The sequence below is a fragment of the Falco peregrinus genome, chromosome 5 (assembly GCF_023634155.1).
Source record: "Falco peregrinus isolate bFalPer1 chromosome 5, bFalPer1.pri, whole genome shotgun sequence".
Lineage (NCBI taxonomy): Eukaryota > Metazoa > Chordata > Aves > Falconiformes > Falconidae > Falco > Falco peregrinus.
In genome coordinates this window covers 21,912,901-21,930,932 of record NC_073725.1, presented here as the reverse complement: position 1 = coordinate 21,930,932, position 18,032 = coordinate 21,912,901, and the positions used below count along the sequence as shown (strand labels likewise).

The 18,032-nt window shown below is 33.8% G+C and overlaps 1 protein-coding gene across 5 annotated transcripts in view; it reads left to right on the top strand.

Moving 5' to 3' along the window:
* Window positions 1-18,032, top strand: part of BBS9 (Bardet-Biedl syndrome 9) — a 311,265-nt gene that overhangs the window by 69,064 nt on the left and 224,169 nt on the right. For 4 of the 5 annotated variants that reach the window (XM_055804136.1, XM_013303082.3, XM_027793638.2 and 1 more), the window contains 5 exons: window positions 921-935; window positions 3,653-3,793; window positions 6,012-6,107; window positions 10,776-10,948; window positions 13,054-13,206. In XM_055804136.1, the coding sequence (XP_055660111.1) occupies window positions 921-935; window positions 3,653-3,793; window positions 6,012-6,107; window positions 10,776-10,948; window positions 13,054-13,206 (578 nt within the window). The remainder of the gene's footprint in view (window positions 1-920; window positions 936-3,652; window positions 3,794-6,011; window positions 6,108-10,775; window positions 10,949-13,053; window positions 13,207-18,032) is intronic. The other variant, XM_055804135.1, reaches the window with a different exon arrangement.

Here is an 18,032-nt window from a genome sequence, read left to right as displayed (position 1 = left end):
ATGAGAAGCTGTACCTTCATAAGTTTCCGACTTACGGTTGGGTTTAGACAGGTTTTGTGGTATGACTGTGTAGGTAGTACACTACTGAATATCTCAGATCCTCTGATTTTGAAAGCTTGCTTTTTGTTCTTGCTTCTGTGATTTTGCTTTGCAAGACCAGAGTATCAAAATTAAAGGGTATTTCTCACTGGCAAATGAATGTATTATATCTTTCAGGTGATACTAGTTTAAAACTTAAACTTGCGCTTATATTTTAGATATTATGTTGGGTTTTGTGAGCATTTGGTTAAGGAAGTAAAGGAATCTTGAATCTTAAGTATGTTTGTTTATGTGCAATTCCCTAGAAGACATGAAGTTTAACAGAACTGGGGAACTGCAGAAGAAATTTTAAAAACTTAGCTTTAATGGTAGAATTTGAAAGACTTCTAAATAAAGGAGCATAATTAAGATCCTGCTAAAGTTTTGGATATTCAATTAAATTGTTAAGCTGGGATAATTCTATTCAATTACATACAAATACTAGTGTTACTTGTACAAGGCAATAAAATCCTTAAGTGTAATATACTAGTAAGCAAAAATTATGTGCTTTTCTGGCTTCATTTTCTCGGAGTAGGGACTTTTTCCTCTTGTTTTTAAGAAACCCATATTTGTGGACCACTTAGTCTTCAGTGTGTCTCTGTGGGTTTCATACAGCTGAAGGTTAAGGAGTCAGTCAGCTGGATGGGATTGTACTATTGATGAATGTAGCCTCATGTCTGTTTTTTGGCTAGTATTATGTCTTTATGTATTGTTTACTTAACAAATGTGGCTTAAGTTCTTTAAAACCTCTTACTACATTACCTTTTTTCCTTATTTGAGTAGCATCTCATGTATTCTTTTTTTTTCTTTTTTCTTTTGTCCCATTGCTGATTACATGGTAGAGCTCAATCCTGAAGGTGAGTGAATGGAAAACATGCAAAGTTTGAATGGTTTCATGAATGACAGCATATGCTGAATAAAACAGATTTGGAAGGGAGCTGTTATTTCACCTGTTATTTCTATAAATTCTTATCATCCTTGGTTTGATTCTACGATGGTGTGAATATTTGAAAAAATGGAAAGAAAATGGGGCTTAGACATAAGAAGACAATTACCATGGGAAAAATAGAAAGTAATAAAGACATTTCTTGGTGACATGTGTTACACTTTCTCATATGTAACAGGAATTTTGTAAAGTATTAAGAACCTTGTACTTTGAGACTGGAAATGGAAAACGCAGTTGTATGTTTTTTCTTTACCATAGTTCTAGCTTCCCCCCCCCACTCCCAAGTTTCAGCTTAGGCAGCTAAATTATAGCTTTTTTGGTGCAACTGAAATATTAAGGATTTATAGCTAATACTATGCTCTGTGGACTGAGTAGCTCTGAGAATGATGTCACTTAATCTCTCTTCATTTCAATTCCTATTGGAAACATCTTATTTGAGGCTAAAGCGTTGCTTTCTAAGAATACCAGCAACACAAAACATAGCTGGGGTTCTGGTAGATATGATACTCGGAAAAGGTACAATTTAAAAGACAAAACAGGACTGGAAAGTTAGTTTATATATAGGTAGACTAAAAAGAGAGAAGGGTGGTTTTGCAATGTAGTTGTGTACATCTGTTGAAAAGATAGAGTCCTTTAGGAGATATTTTACTGACTTTAAAAATATATATTAAGTACAAATTCCCTCATGTTTTGTGGAGGGGAAACAAGTTGCTTTTCATAGATTTAGAGATCAACTGAAAGGGTTATTTCAGTTTTTTAGGAAAACAGAAGTTATACATACAGATGTATGTATATTTGAGTCTTGTTTTTTAATACTTACACTCTTATGAGCGTACCAAGTGAAGTAAAAAAGTATGTAACTCTGTTAATGGTTCCCTTCCTTTTCTGGTTTCTGGATATTTCAGGGGACCTTGAGGTGCCATGCAGGAAATACATGCTTGAACCATCTCAATAAAATACTACTCTTGGCCAGAGCAGCTGTCACCATGTGGCAGATTTCTGCTATGTATATATATATATGCATGTATATACTATACAACATAATTTAAAAAATTATTTAAAAATAAATATATAAAAAAATTATATAAAAATAAATGTACATGTTTTGAAAGGGTAACATTCTAAAAATGAAGATTTGGGTTTCCTAATCAACATGGAAATCTGATACTGAAGGAAATATTGTGGAGCATAGTAAAATTTGTGGAATTTTCTGGGACAAAATTTATTTGGGTTGCAGTGAGGTGCATTGGACTAGTTAAATTCAGGGTCATCAATCCCAGAAAAAGCATAAATTATCTGAATATTTAACATCCTAAATTTGAGAATTGAGCTTTAATGTTTTTATCATGTACATCAGTGTTATGTTTCAAATATAATTAAGATGAATGCTTAAGTAATTTGGAAGTGAAATTGTACCTACAGTGCATGTAACTTGTATTAGTTTTCTCAGGTGAGTGCATAGTATGCCTTTAGTATTAACTTATTGGAGAATGTTACAAAACTTCTGTTGTGTTTCAGATTAGAATCTGTTTTTTTCCACATTTTTTCCTATATTACAGTGCTAAAATTGTATATTGTGCAGTGTGTCACAACTCTAGATGAAGTCAGATGTATTATTAGACAACAACAAAGGACTGAGGAAGTTCTTGCTCCCGCACTTTGCTACTGCTTTGTGTTTCTTTACTACCATTTAAAATTCTGAAATATTCTAAAAGCTTTCCCAGCAAGAGTTTTTCACTGTAGTGATAAATATTGTTGGAACTTTTTGGTTTGGTTTTCTTACACATAGTTGTTTTGGACTCGTCAACTAGATTTGTCTCTCAGTCCCCTTCCAAAGCCAGATACTCTTTGGTTTAGTTTTAATTTGGCCTTTGTCTGAGATATTGAAAAATTATGCTTATGATGAGGCAGGCTGAGAGCAGCCTATCTAGGAACAGCTGGTTTGAAACAAGAAGAAAAACATCTTGTTTTAAATAGAAAAATATTTCAAAATCTTTTTGGCTAGTTTTGTCACTAATTTTTTCCTGTTGATGTCTCCATATCCAAGTTCAATAGTAAAATACTTGTGTTATTTTTTCATCAAGAGAATATTTTAATTTTCCCATCAGATGATGAAGATACAGTTGAAGTGAATCATTCAGGAAAGGTCATGGGTTTATTGTCAAGTATTTTTTCAGGAATTTTTCTTGGAAACCAGGGATATCCTAGTTTTGAGGACCAGTCTTAAGCTTTCCGCTTCTTTTACACTAATTCTGGTTTTTACAAACTGCTGCAGAATAGTTACTTGGAGGCATTAGCAGCCAGCCAAAGGAGCTAATGATTTGACAAGAGGTTTGAATCTAAGCTGTCTAGTAACATTTTTCCCCTAAGAGAAGTCTTAGAAATTTGGCTAATAACTTTTGATTTCCCATACAGTTGAAAAACTTTACTTGAAAAGGTAAAAAATTTAAAGGTACTTCCAGTGGAAATTTTAACAAAAATTGAGAATTTTACATAGTTTTTGTTTTAACATGTTCCTTAATTAAAATATTAAAAATATCTTGTTATACCTCTTTGAGGAGAGCAATATGAAGTAATTTGTATTCAGAATATGGATATGAAAGATAAATCTGTATTCTTTCATTGTAGGAATACCGAAAGTTGCAGAGTGTAACTTCAGTCTGCCTTTGCGATTAATTTGCTTTCCAGCTCAACCTTCAAAAGCAGCAAACCACAAGATAACTATTGATACCAATAAACCTCCCATCAGTTTTGTCACCATTTTCCCAGGTAGGTTTTTACATATGTCTGTAATAGGAAATGTGTCAGGAACTCCAACAGGATTGTTTGTCTCCAGAAAGTAATGAGGTAGTTAACAAAGCTAATGTCAAAATGTTAAAAAAGTATACTTTGAAAGAAAAGATGGCATAATAATTCTGTAATAATCCACCTGGGCTAGTATATCTGTCTCTGGTAAAACTGCAGATTTCTTTAACATGGTGGGCATGATGATCTGAGTTTTTACGTATCCAGAAAAGCATTTTACATAAAATTGCACAAACGGTCTTGTAATGGGGAAAATGTGGGCTTTCATTAAAAAAAGAATAAACAGGGCAAAGCAAACATGGTAGATGTTGTGTGTAAGGGGGACAGTTGCTTTGGAAGAAAGATTTGTGGAGTTCTTGATATAGCAGTCTGGAGCTGATCTTATTTAATAATTTTATTAGCCTTCTTGGACCAGAAAGAAGACATGTAACTTGGTGATATTTTCTGATGCGCAAACCTGAGCTATATTTTATATTCAGGAGAATACCAAAAAGGTACGAAGGAGGAATTAGGTGCCATTTAGGCCTGGAAAAAGAAGAATGAAACTGAGTACTCTGAAGTGTAATGTTATGAAAATAATTTCTGCTGTAATTATGTACTCATAATTTGGAAGAGAGAGAGGAGGTGGAAGGTTACCACAGGAATACTCTGTGGTACAATGTAGTACAATCATAAGCAAACAAATAAGAACTGAACATGCATTAGACAAAATTTTTCCATGCAGGAAATTAGTATCATGTTACTATGCACTGGCATACTGAGTGCTGGTTGCTGATATTAAATAAAAATTAATTCAAACTCAAAAGTGTAGAAAAAAGCTATGAACATTATCTAGGGATTTGAAGAGGAGAATTAAAAGAAAGTGACTCATTTAGCTTAATAAAACACAGGCAAAGAAAGGGAATACAGTTGACTTCAGTAAATATTTTGTGGCTGTATCATGGATCTAGATGATCATATTAGCACAAGAAGAAATGAATAAACAGGGTTTGTAAAGTGATTGTGAATAAGTTCAGTCTGGCAGTGATTAAGTTTCTAAACTTCAGAAGACTAAGGTTCTGGAACAGTTTTCTGAGTGCTGTACGGGCCAACAACTTTAATATGATATTTTTAAGCTGGAGCTGCATCTCTTTTTGAAAAGCTTATATAATACATTTGTCTAAGAGCAGTGGAGTAGGGATGGTTGGGGTTTTTGGTAGCACAATTTTCTTCATTTGGAGGCTAAAGATACCTTTTCTCTCAAATGGGTGTGCTGTGTAATACTTCAAACAGAAATGTTTTTTTCAAAGGTCTACATTTTTGGGTTTTAATCACAGTTTTCCATTACAGCTAAGCAATAATACTTTCAAAATAGAGCATTATATTTTATTTTTAATGTAGGGGTGCATTTTTGAAAATATAACGCAAATCATAGGCCTAATGTGTTCCAGAAGAAGGTATTAAAATCTTCTCATGTCTGTTCATCCAGTTTCCAGTGATGGGTGTGGATGGGGTGTGTGTGTACGTGAAGCATACTGTTTATGATATGATCTGCGAGAGAACTTTGGATTCTTGTTATACACAATAAAAATCGTATCTCTTCTACTCCCTGTTTTGCCTTATTTTTAGGGGAAAGCTGGGAGGAGAGGTGACATGGAATTATTTTTGAAATATGTTACTTAAATTGGGCCTTTTAACCTGGTATGATCCACTACATGGAATGAAAAGAAAGGTGGGCATTTATGGGACTTTGCAGAGTAGCTACTTTTAGTAAGCTACAAGTTTATTGCATTCTGCTGAAAGCTGAAAAGAGAATGCACTAAAACATTTTCATGATAATTTCCACATAAATATCTGAATTAAAGATGGCCTTGCATCTGGTAAAAGGTGATAGTCTTTGGGCTGTACACTAATCACAGTTCTTTTTAGATGGTACAGACTGAACCTCTGAGAAATCTACCTTTTGTTTCCGGGCTGGGGTCGAACAGCAGTGTGTGGCTCAGCTTCCACCTCTGAATGAAGGGAGGGTATACCAAACTACTGCTGATGTTCTTTACTTCTGAGCCCTAAGAAGGGGAGTAGTCTCATTCAGATTGCCTTTCCTAAATTGCACGTGCAAAGGTTAATATTGTCCTGGCTATGGTTTGAGGTTTGTTAAATGGCAGCGTTGAATTATAGAAAACTATTTAACTTTCTCTTTCAGACTTTGTTGATCCGTCTGAGGATGACCAGACAAATGTTCTGGGATTTCAGTTTTTAACTGGTTCAAAAACCACTCTTCTTGCTTCAAAAACGTCACGTAAGTGCTGTTAGTATTAATGTAAAAGAAGTCTGATCATCGGTTAAAATATGTACAAAATGAGAATGTGGATTGTTACAAAGAAGGATAATCACTACATGAGAATTAACACAGGAGTTTCAAAGCCTTAACTGACTGTTTCTTATCCCCTCTCAACTATCTAATTATGTTACTAGGACAGGCACAAAATTAGATAACTAACCACAAAAACCATACTCAAAATATAGTACACTACAGTGACAATTTTCTGAAGAAATTATATTTTCTTCAAGTTTTCAGCAATGTTTTTATTCATGAATTAATATGATTGTTATAATAATGGAAGAAATCCTCTTTTCCTCAAAGGTATTTCATTACCTGTTTTTAGAAGTAGTCATCTACTGGAAATTTTGAAAGGGTTTGAAAAGCAGGTTTCTAACTCTTCACTGACTTTCAGTAATCCTTGACATTAATTAGGCATCAGGCCCTACTCACTTGCTTCTCTACATCTAAGTGAATGCCTGTCTGCATCTTTAGATGCTTGTATATCTTTAAGTATAGGATTAGGGATTCAATATCCTTCATATTATGCTTACAGAATGTATGAACGTGCATGTTGATATGCTGTTATTTGGTCCAGTGTCTGTTGTATAGAGCAGTTTGTGAATTAAGTAGTCACGTTCCAACCACCTGTGAGTTTGTTCTCTTTTTAAAAAAGATTGGTTCTCTTTGTTTCAGAGAGTTTATGGTCTTGCTCTGTACAACTACTCAACTCACTGAACTCTTTCTTGGCATGTGCACTGGAACCAAATAAATTCAATTGTGTTTAGCGTTTTCCTTGCCAGCAGAGCACAAAGTCTTCATTTACTACAGCAGACAAATTGAAAAACTAGAATACCTATTGCACATTTCAGGGAGTTCAAATGGAACACTGTGTGAATGCTTTATGAAAACTGTTTTGAGTGAGATCAGAATCTAGTTTGTTGATGTGGAATTCTTTTGACACAAAAATAATCTGCCTCCCTGGTTTAAAAAATCAGTATTCATGATGGATTATATAAATATTGGTGGCTTCAGCTGTGAGCTATGAGGTAATATTTAGTATATTTTCTGGTGTAATCAAATGTGATAAAAACAGAAACAATCTGGAGAGTAACTTTCATTGTACCAAGAATCAATTTACACTTGTAAGGTTCAAAACAATTTGTATTAGTTTGTGTGTGCGTTATTTGCATGCTGGTTTATTGTTGGTTTGTTTTTAATATTTGTTTAAATAGTAGATCTTAAATAGTTTCAACTAACTAGATGTGCAATGATAGTCTCTGAAAGCTAAAGAATTTAAAGGATTAATAAATAACTTTTTTCTGGATTCCAATTTAAATCTTTCATTTGGACTTTGTTTTGTGTAGTTGCTAAATCTGATGCTGTGTAGGGGGCAAATTTGGGTTTATGTAATGAATGTATTTTAGCTTCTAGTGAAGCTGTAACTTTTAATTCCCTCACCCCAAACCCTCAAGCTTTTCCTCTCAGGTTTGTTTATTCGCTAGCTAGGAATGAAGCTTGCAGGCTTACTATAAACTTTCCCACACTGCTTTACTTGTGAAGATCACTTTACAAAGGAGATTCAAAATATCTGCTTCTTTTAGTGTGACTACTCATTTCTCATGTCTGGGAATCCTTACTTCAGAAAACAAATTTATTATTTGATGTCACCTTCTATGTTAGCCGCTTGTTATCAGCATCTGCTTCATGCATTGGATTGAGTTGGTTACAGAATTTCTTGGGAGAGGTGGGTGTTCACTTATTTGAAATGTTATCCAAGTAAAACTCATTTAAAAAAATAAAATTGTAAAAGGCCTGATACTGAAACATAATTCAGAATATTTTTATAAACAGAGAATATCCATCATATAAAAGCATTGTTTGGTAGAATTTCATGATACTAAAATGATTGTGCTTGAGGGGACAGATCTATGGAACTAATGAATGCAGATGAAATTGTGTTGTTTGGGAGGTCCTTATTCTTTTATGTAATTTAACATGGAGTCTATACTTAGTAAAAGTGCTCATGCAGCACTATCATTGTGGAAATGTTCTTCAAAAAGAAAATTGTATGCATACATAAATAGTGACTAGAATAATGGTGTTTCAGAAAAAAAAAATAAGTTAATTGGGACCGACTGTCCTTATTTGTGGTTTTCCATGAAATAAGTTAATCTTGAATAATGGAAGAAAACCTCTTTTTCCATATCCCTTATCAAATGGACCTTAAATTCTGAATAAGAAGAACTGCATGTAGGAATGAAAGTCTCCAGGTTCAGTTGGGTTTTACTGCTGAAGCTGCAAATATGAATGACATCTGTTTTCGGAATTTTTATAAAATTGTATTAGTTAATCCATTTTGAACAGTGTAATTGAACATGTTACTTCAGCTTGTCAAGAGGACTGTTGCAAAGAAGCCCAGCCTGAAATTCATTTTGACAGTTAATACGTATTAAAAAGTAGCTTGCCTCATGTAGACTAAGGTTTTAATACGGGGTTTTTTTTGCTGAAATTTAACAGTCTTTTAATCGAGGTGTAAAGAAGGCTTGACTGCTAATTGTGGCTAGTTTTTTTTCTGCTGCTGTGGGCTTCCTAGCTGAGAAATGAGCTGAGCCATCTAGACTCCCTTAGATATAACCTACTGGCAGGGCAACAATTCTTAATGCAGACTCTGCTAGCTGGATACCTATTGTAGCATTAAAAGCCTTTGTAACTTATGTAACCTATTGGTGCTCCTCAATGTCTTGCTTATCAGTTTCAGAATTTTCTGAAAATCTATTGAAATTTCCTCTAACAGAGCTTATTTTTTAAAAAAAGCTAACACAACTACTATAAAAGCACAGGATGAGCAGAAGCACAGTTATTTCTTTAGGTTTTTTTATTGTATTTCTGTTTAAAGCATTTGTTTAGTACAACTAAAGATTCTCAGTTCTGTACAGTTTCTAAAGCTAATTTGTCTTTTTTTGAGAGCTGAAAGATCATGTAAAGCAAATGACTGCAATTCTTTCTACTCAGGCTATGGTAAAATTAGATTATGTTTGTATTGACCAACATACTATGTATGGAAAGTAAATATGCATTTTGGAGGAAATTAATTTCATCCATTTTAAACTATTAATGTATTAGATATGTCAATTACAAATGGAATGACTGTTGATTTGTCCTGAAAACATCTGAGGTAATCTCCCTCAAGGAAAAATCACTTAAGGGAAAGCGTGATGATACACCAACCAAGTCCAGTCATTACGTTGAGAGTGTTTAAGAAATGGGTATTAGGTTGAATGTTATCTTTAGCAGATGGTGTTCCTTTCTTTAACAGGCATGTTTTTAAATAAAGCTTGCTTCTTTCCTGTTACATTGTAAACAGAATTTTTCATTCTCTATTCAGTGAAATACGTATCCTGGGAATAATGCCAGTGGTAATGTCAAACAATCTTGAATTACTAATGTTGAGAAAATTTTAAATAAGTATATTCAAGTTCTAAAGAATTCTGGTTAATTTGATTTACTGTGAACCTTGTTAACAAGGGCAAAAAAAAGAGAACTATTTTGTATCAAATAGCAGCAACTCCTTTTCCTCATAGCTGCATTTCCATCTACCCTTTTGGATAACGTACTGGTAGATGAGTAATGAGAAGAAATAAAGAACTGCTGTTTGAAAGTTTTTGCGGGGGGAGAAAGAAAATGCTGCTATGATTTTCCACAATGTTTTCCTCTCAACGTTTAGTTAATTCTAATTTCCTGGAAAATGAAGAGAGTATTATGCAAACATGGATTAGAAACAACAGAGATAAAATCTCTTTCCACTAGCTTGATAATTTGAAATTCACTAAAATGGGATAAATTAAATGAATTTACTGGGACAGGTAACACTAGCTAACAGGATTTGTGTTTTCACTTTTGTTTATATTAACACTTTCATTTCTACACTAAAACATTTTTACAAAGCTGTAGCGTGCAGATGGATAAAAATCACCTTCTACTAGTATTAGCTGTATCTAGAGTGAAGCATAACACTATCAAAACTAAATATTGTTGTTTGTGACAAGTTAGATTAATACTTTTCCTACTTGAAGATATACTAGAAAGTGGAGATGTAAAAAGAATTGTGTTGGTTGTATTATCTGAGAACTCGGATTGCAGTTTGTTTGTTGCTACTGTTATCAGACACTTAGGATGCTGTGCTCCTGTCATGGTCCAAAGTGAGTTGAGCCTGATTCTGCCTCCAACCCGCAGAAAAGTTCACAAGGTTGTTTTATGGCAGGGAATTGCAGACAGACTGTTGTTATGACTTAATATCATCCAGTGATTCTCTCGTTTCCATATTATAGTAGTTCTTGATGGCTTTTTATTCCTCATGATCAGGCCCATACTCTGAAGTAGCCCTGAAGCAATAAATACTAGCATTTTGTGCTACAAAATTGTCTGTTAAAATTAGAATAAAAGAGGTAGTATTTAGGACTGACATCAATAAAATACAAGTATTTCTTTAACACTAGTGAACGCGTATCTCTTATGAAAATCTCGTATAGACTTTGGATACAGTTAGCAAGTTAAATCTGTGTGTTATCTAAACTATGTTGTATAGTGAATGTATGTGGCTTAAATGTGTGTTTATTAGTATTGTGTTTGTCCTTGTTTTCAAAGAACGATATAGGATCCAGAGTGATCAGTTAGAAGACCTTTGGCTGATAACAAAACAGCTCAAGCTTCGACTTGAAGAACATTTCAAGAAGCAAAACTGCAAAGATTTTGCATGTACCTTTTCTGGTTCAATTCCCCTGCAAGAATATTTTGAACTAATTGATCAACATTTTGAGGTATGTTACATAGTATGTGAATTGTTAAATGTTCTGCTAGTTTTAAAATTGTTTGTATGTTAGTACTGTGATTAATCACATCCTAACTGTGTTATCACAGGCATTTGTTTTTCAGAAAATAGGAAGTTGCATCTAAGGTAGTGCTGGAAAAGAATGTCCTCACTTATTTTTTAACATATGGAGTATGCCTTGCCTCTGAAACAGTCCTTGTGATTAGCAGAGCACAAGTAATTAGTATGCACTCTACAAACAATACAAATTATGATACTAGTACTTGTTCTTCTCCTCACTGCCTGTACAGAAGCCTGGGTTCTTCATTCACTAATATCATGTTAATTGTAAAATGTTTATAAAATTTGTCCTTAGTTTTAGGCAATTTTACTTTTCTGTAATAATGAGGCCATGAGCATTTTTTTTCTGAATCATCCTCATAATTATATAAAAAGTCCCTTCTGATTTTAAAAACTGACTGCCCCTGTAGAAGTAGCATTGGAGGCTCAAGGAAGTTTACCAGACCACATATAAAACAAATGTAATTACTTTTTCCTGTTTGTTCATGCAGATGACAATGAAAAACCTCCAGTAGTTCAGCTAGCTTGTAGAAATAGCTAATAAAATAAAATAGATGCACTCCTTCCCCCCAACTTTCTAGTAAAAAAAGAGAAGAGCTATTTGAAAATTTCTGTTAAACTCATGTAATGGGCAAAAGCAGCAACTTATGTGTGTAAGAGTGAGAAATACTACTGGATGTTCTTTTATGCTGGCAAATTTTCTGTGTGGTGGAGCCATCACCACACAGAAAGATGGAAGGCTGTAGCTGGGATTCTCTAGGATATTTTAAGAAGTCGTCCTAGATCCAGGTCTGTCTTGCAAGCTCGGGAGTAGTTATTCTGTTAGTTTTTAAGGTAATTTCAAAATCAAAAAGTTTGGGGTTTTTTTTAGTGACTAGTATTTAGAAATACATTAAACATAGACTTCATTAGATTTTATCACAAGCTTAAATACATTGAAGTTTGAAATACAGATGTGATTGCTGGAATGCTAATTTAGGATCTAATTATGTTGCAGCTGGATATTTTGAAGTTTCTGAAATTTTACAATAATTATCTGGTCTAAAAGGTAGCAAATAATCTGTCAAGGGGATCCTAATTCTTCCATCCCTGTAAGTTTCAACACACTTATTTTGGTAAGCTTGGGAGAATATTACCTGAGATGTCCCTTTCTCCCTCCTACTTCTAGAAAAGCTGTATTGTGTTTCTTTTTCTCTTAGCTTCCCTGAACAACATGTCCTTCATAATTATGTACTGACAGAATGGTACATTTGCTTAAAAATGCTTAAACATCTTAAAATGGGTGAGTGTCATAATGCTCACATCTGGAAAGGTGTGTGTCTTATTGTTTCTTCTGATAACTTCTGCTAGTGACGGCATGTCACCTGTACAGAGGAGTCCCGCCTTTTTGAAAGGCTCACCTTTAGTGCTTTTTGTGTTATGGGCATGTACTGGGAAATGGTAAGGTGATTAAAAGATAAAATAAGAATTCTTGTTATCTTGGCATTTGATATACAATGTTCAAAGTTTTGTGACTACTTCAAGAAAGTTTGTTGCTATAGCTGATCAGTATATATAACAGGAAAAAGGTTTTTACTTCAGAAAAAGACAATAATTCAAACAGTGCAGAATTTAGTACTTTAATTCATGCTGAAGGAAAGAAATAACTATGTACTTTCTACTGCAATGAATATCAAGTACAATACACTGTGTGTATGTATCATAAACAGTACACCAAACCAAGAAGCCTTGAGATCCTGGTGGTGAAGTTTCACTCTTGTTATTAGGCTTCTTGATGAGATATTTATGCATTTTCACAGATCGTTGTGGCTATTGACAATTAGTTTCAATCTCAGTGGCAAATGAGAATTCTTGAAAATGTTAGTAAGCTTCATGAAGAGTGTAAAATATGAAATTGGTGTAAATGACATTATCATATTTGAATAATACATACTCACCCAAAAATTTTACTATCAATCTCCCATTTCATTTGGAATGTGCATATATAATGTATATGACCCTTAACTCGAATCCTCAAAAACTCTTAAATTGCAGCTACGTTTGAATGCTGAAAAATTTCGGGAGCTGTTATCTGAGAGGGCTGTACAGTTTCGAGCTATTGAGCGGCGATTGCTGACACGATTCAAAGATAAAACTCCTGCTCCTCTTCAACATCTGGATACCTTGCTAGAAGGGACATTCAGAGAGGTCAGTACAGTTTGATTATGAGCCTAACCTTTCTTTATGTTGTTGGTAAAACTTAGCTTAAAGCACATAAGCTATGCTTTCCTGGTTACATTTACCATCCAAGAGACCAGGAAGCAGTAATTTGTTTAACCTAATATTCCCTGTAACTTTCCAGATGATTTGCAATAGTTTTATTTAATCTGCAACCACAAAATCTTTACTCCTGGGTCACACCAGCTTGACAGAACATCATTCTTTCCCAACTAATGTTGATAGTATAAATATTTTATAGTTCATGTGAAAATATTCTATAGTTCATAGCTTGTGTAAATATTTTATGGTACACTGTAAACTGGTGGAATGGTTTGGCTGGTGTAACATTCACAACAAAATTGTCTGAGGCTGACCATGTCCTTCCTTATGGGGACATTGTTCTAATCATTTCAGAATGTGATAGCTGCAGAAGAACAATGTTAAAAAAAAATTATTCCTAAACCATCCCCATACTGGAAGTACTCAAGGAATAAAACAATTTTTCTTTCTTTTCCTGCCTCCGAATTACTTTAGAATAACCCTTGTTTCACCATGCACTTTGCTAAGAAGTTATTTTGTGTTTTGTGCTTTTTTGTTGGGGGATCTGATTTTGCTTTCTAACGTTCCTTGTTAAAGAAGCTGAGTCACAATTAGATTCCTTGCTGGAAAAAAAGGCTTATCTTTATGTGCTGTTGTATATCACAACCTTTGTTTAAAGGTATTAAGGAAAAATATTTTTCCTTACTGTTTGCTGTAAGAAAACACTTCTCTAAATTGCAGAAAACTGCCTTTCCATGCATGATTACATGAGTCAGATTTGCCTTTATTTCAGTCTTCACTGTGAATGAGTTATCTATGAGATGGTTTAAGTTTAAAAGTCGGGTTTTTGGTTACTTTAAGAAATACTAGATATTCTTGTGATAGATGGGTGATTCTTTAACACTTTAAAATGATATGGCTAAATAAGCCCTAAAGATAAAGTGAAGTGAGTCTCTTGAGTCTACTTTTTCTGTATAGAACTGTTGCCTTTAAACTTAAAAGCAACTGGGATGTGCCGGAAAGTTTTCTTATGCAATTGAATTGAAAGATCAGTTCTGAGAATATGACAAAAATCAAGTAGCTGAAATAGATGCATGTTGCAGAACCTTATTTTATAAGGTCCTTCAGGTCAAAATTAGGTGGGGTTTTTTCAATTACTGTTGTAAGCTTTTTTAATTAGAACTAGTGTAGTTGAAAGGAGAATGAGGGAACAGATTTCTTTCTAGAGAGCAAATGCTTATTTTTCCACATTTGTTAAAACTTTCAGGTAAGCTCATGTTTTTCTTGGTAGATTTCCTTTTTTTATGTGAACCCCCTTGCAACAAAGAAATGTTAACATTAGTACAAACAAAAGTGTAGTAAAATAATAATTACCATAGAGACCCCACTGCTGTGTATGTTGTTTTGAAAGTGAGAGCTGTGGTAGGATTTAATATTGTCCCTTTGCTATGTGGGTGAAATGAAAATGCTCAGTGGTGCATTTTTTATATTAGAAAAGACCTTGTTTTCTTTAATTGAGTGTCATCTTCTCTCTTAAGTATCTCTAATGCAAATAGTTGAAGTATTCAAAATATGGAACATGTGTTTTCATTAAAAGAATAATGAGGCTGAATAAATATGAACAGTATAAAATCTCACTCCAAAAATTCTTTTAAGTGTGTAGCTTTTTTGACATTGGAGTTAATATGATTTTATTTTTGAGGATACTGTTTTTCAGAAGAATTGTTCAAACAAGTTGTCTCTATTTTTCCTTTTGGAAAATTGTCTGTTTTGAGCACCATGGTTGTGTTTAATAGTTTTCCTAATGGAGAATGAATTCAGTGAAAAATGATGATCCATACCCCATAGACTGTCAGTGGAATAACTTGCTTCAGTGCAATTTGGATTGAATTCTGAATAAGTGATGTAGAAGTTTTAGAGTTTTTTGTAATAAAATAGATGTGATAAATCCCACAATAAAATAGTCTGTTAGAAAAGAAGTTGATTTTTTTTCTTTTACCATTGCCTGAGAATCTCATTTCCTTCCTTATGTTAAATATTTTTCTAATGAGAAAAGAAAAAATTGCATTGCTTTATCCCCTCATTTTTCACTAAAGCAATTTATATGTACAAAGAAAAGGTTTGGTACTTTTTACTTTGGGTTTTGCAGTCAGAAGGGAACTTTGGTTTTATAGTGTATTTCAAACCTTTTCATGAACAGGAAGGAGTTTCCAGTTAGTGTAAGTATGTGATTTTATTATTATTTTTAACAGACAGTCTTCAGAACTTGGTTTCTGTATAAGTTACATTCTAACAGAATAACTATTATAGTTTAGGAATTTTTTTAAATAGTCCTATTTACGACTTTCTTCTAGAATTTGTCATTTTAAAGTAATATTATAGGTCTAAATAGATTTGAGTATTAACAACAGTTAACAAATAGTGACATCAGGTGTTCCATTTTGGAAGAGAAAGAAAAACTGTTATATATGTAGTAGCCTTATATATTATAAAAAAGAAGTGTGATTCTTACGTTTAGGAATGATTTGTAGGAGAGTGAAAACAATGGAAAACATAAATTTGAAATATATACTATTTTAATGCCTATGATTTTTTTAAATTTCTTGATGTCTGGTTAAAAAAATAACCAGTGCAATTGGACATGCTGTTATTGTTCTAAGAAAGGAATTTAATTAGATAAATTTAAAAGAAATTGAGCAGTAGTTGAGATTGGATAGATGTTTTGTAGTTTAAGGACTTGAAATATGAAATTACAGCAAATTTTATGGTAGCTGTTGTAAACAGCATGTACTTTGTATAATGCTCACCTACTAGAGATATGTTATTGCTTGTAATTAAATGACCTTTAATGTCTATAATGTATTTTCTGTGATATTAAAAAAAATCATAGTTTGGCAGTAGCTGCAGGTGCTTGCCCTGGAATTATAATTTTACATATATTGACTCTTGACATACATTATTAGGGTTTCCAGGCACAAGCTGGGATTAACAAGTGTGATAAAAATCAGTTGAATTTCTTGTTTCAACTCACATGGATTTTATCCTAGTGAATCTAAGCAATGTGTCTAGTTGTAAGCTGTTTACCCTGTAACCATGTTTAAAAGACTACTGCAGTTACATTTTTAGAGAAAGAGGAGGATGGGTGAATTTGAACCATGGGGTGGTGTTCTAGGGCGCTAACTTTTGCTTAATCAATTTTAAGTACTTAACACATGAATCTGAGACAAGATTAAACAGTTCAAGTTTAGAAAAAAATGTAGTGACAAATCAATCTCTTCTACCTTGTGTTGTATCAATGTAAAAGGTAGCAAGATTAAGACAAATTGTGGAGCAGATTTGTCCTATACCCCCACACTTCCATCATATGTAGTAAGGATAGCTCCCTTCCTATCCTTTGATGCCACTATTGCACAGTACCTCAAGTTTCTCTGTGTTCTGAAACTTCATCCCCACCCTGTAAAACTATTGACTCACTTGTGCTTTCTAATACTGACATCTCAACTTTTACCCATGGCCCCAACAACCCTCCAGCCAGTTGCTTATTTGTTGACTGGCAGTAGTCACCTAACCAGACAAGATGGATGATGTCTCCTGTCTCAGCAGAAATACGAATAGTATCTCTCCCATCCCAGTATGCTAATTTAAGAAACATATAGAGGATCTTAATGATTTCTGGATCTTCACATCACTGTAAAGTTGTGTGTGGTCGTTGGAAATGACAGCTGCTAGAAATGCTGATGACGGAAGTCTGACATCAATAGTCAGTGGGCTTGCATAACCTTAGACATCTAGGCTTAATAACTACATGCTCTGCAACACTGGGTCTTTATTTTCAATTGATGATTTATTTTAGCTTTTCTTTCTTTAAGAAACTTTATAAATTTGAGAACATCTTGCCATTATAGTAAGAGGTTCTAACATACTTTTCTAAACAGAACTAAAAGAACTAATTGATGCTGCAAGTTTATTCCCTTTATTTTCTCTGAATTCAGCTATTCTGACATGGTCATCTTATTTACATTATCACTGTATAACCTGTCTCACAGAAATATGTGACTGTAAACCGCAGTAAAGTGGCTTTCAACATAATTTTCAGATCTTGCTCTGTAAACAACTAGAAGTTGTCCAGTTAATTCTGCTGTCTTTACTATATGGTTTGTATTTATCTTGGTTGGTCTTGGTCCTGCATCTTGTGAGTTCTGCATATGAATTGCAGCTTGAAGAGATCCACATGCATAGAAAATTTTCACATAAAACCTCTTGAAACAGGGGAAAAGTATTCAAATAGTCTTTCAGATTTTAAGAGGTACTCATAGGTTACTGTATGCAGGGAATAGGAACAAACAAAATACCTGCAGATTTTTTCAGTGTAATTGCCCTCATCTGTTATACCTTCAGCATTGCTGTATTGTCTTATTCATATAGCTAGCAGCACTGAGTGTAGCATTTCACCATCAGTCTGTTAGAAGGGGTCAACAAACGCAATTGCTTCCAAGTAGAGATACCATGACTACTCATGTAGAATAAAGAAGGCAATTCCATCAGGAGGAACCACTTTAATTCTTTACATGACAGTAAACTGTAAGAATTTGTTGCCTGCGACTGAGAAAGCTTTATCCGCATGTAAGGGTAGTCATTTTCCCTGAGGTCTGTGATCTGAGCTGTCCTTCACTTATACAGCCCAGGATGTTTCTGGGGATCTTGAGCATTCTTTTTGAGAAACAAATGAATTTTGTGAATGATTTGGAAGTCAAATGTCTCTGAGTGCACTGGTT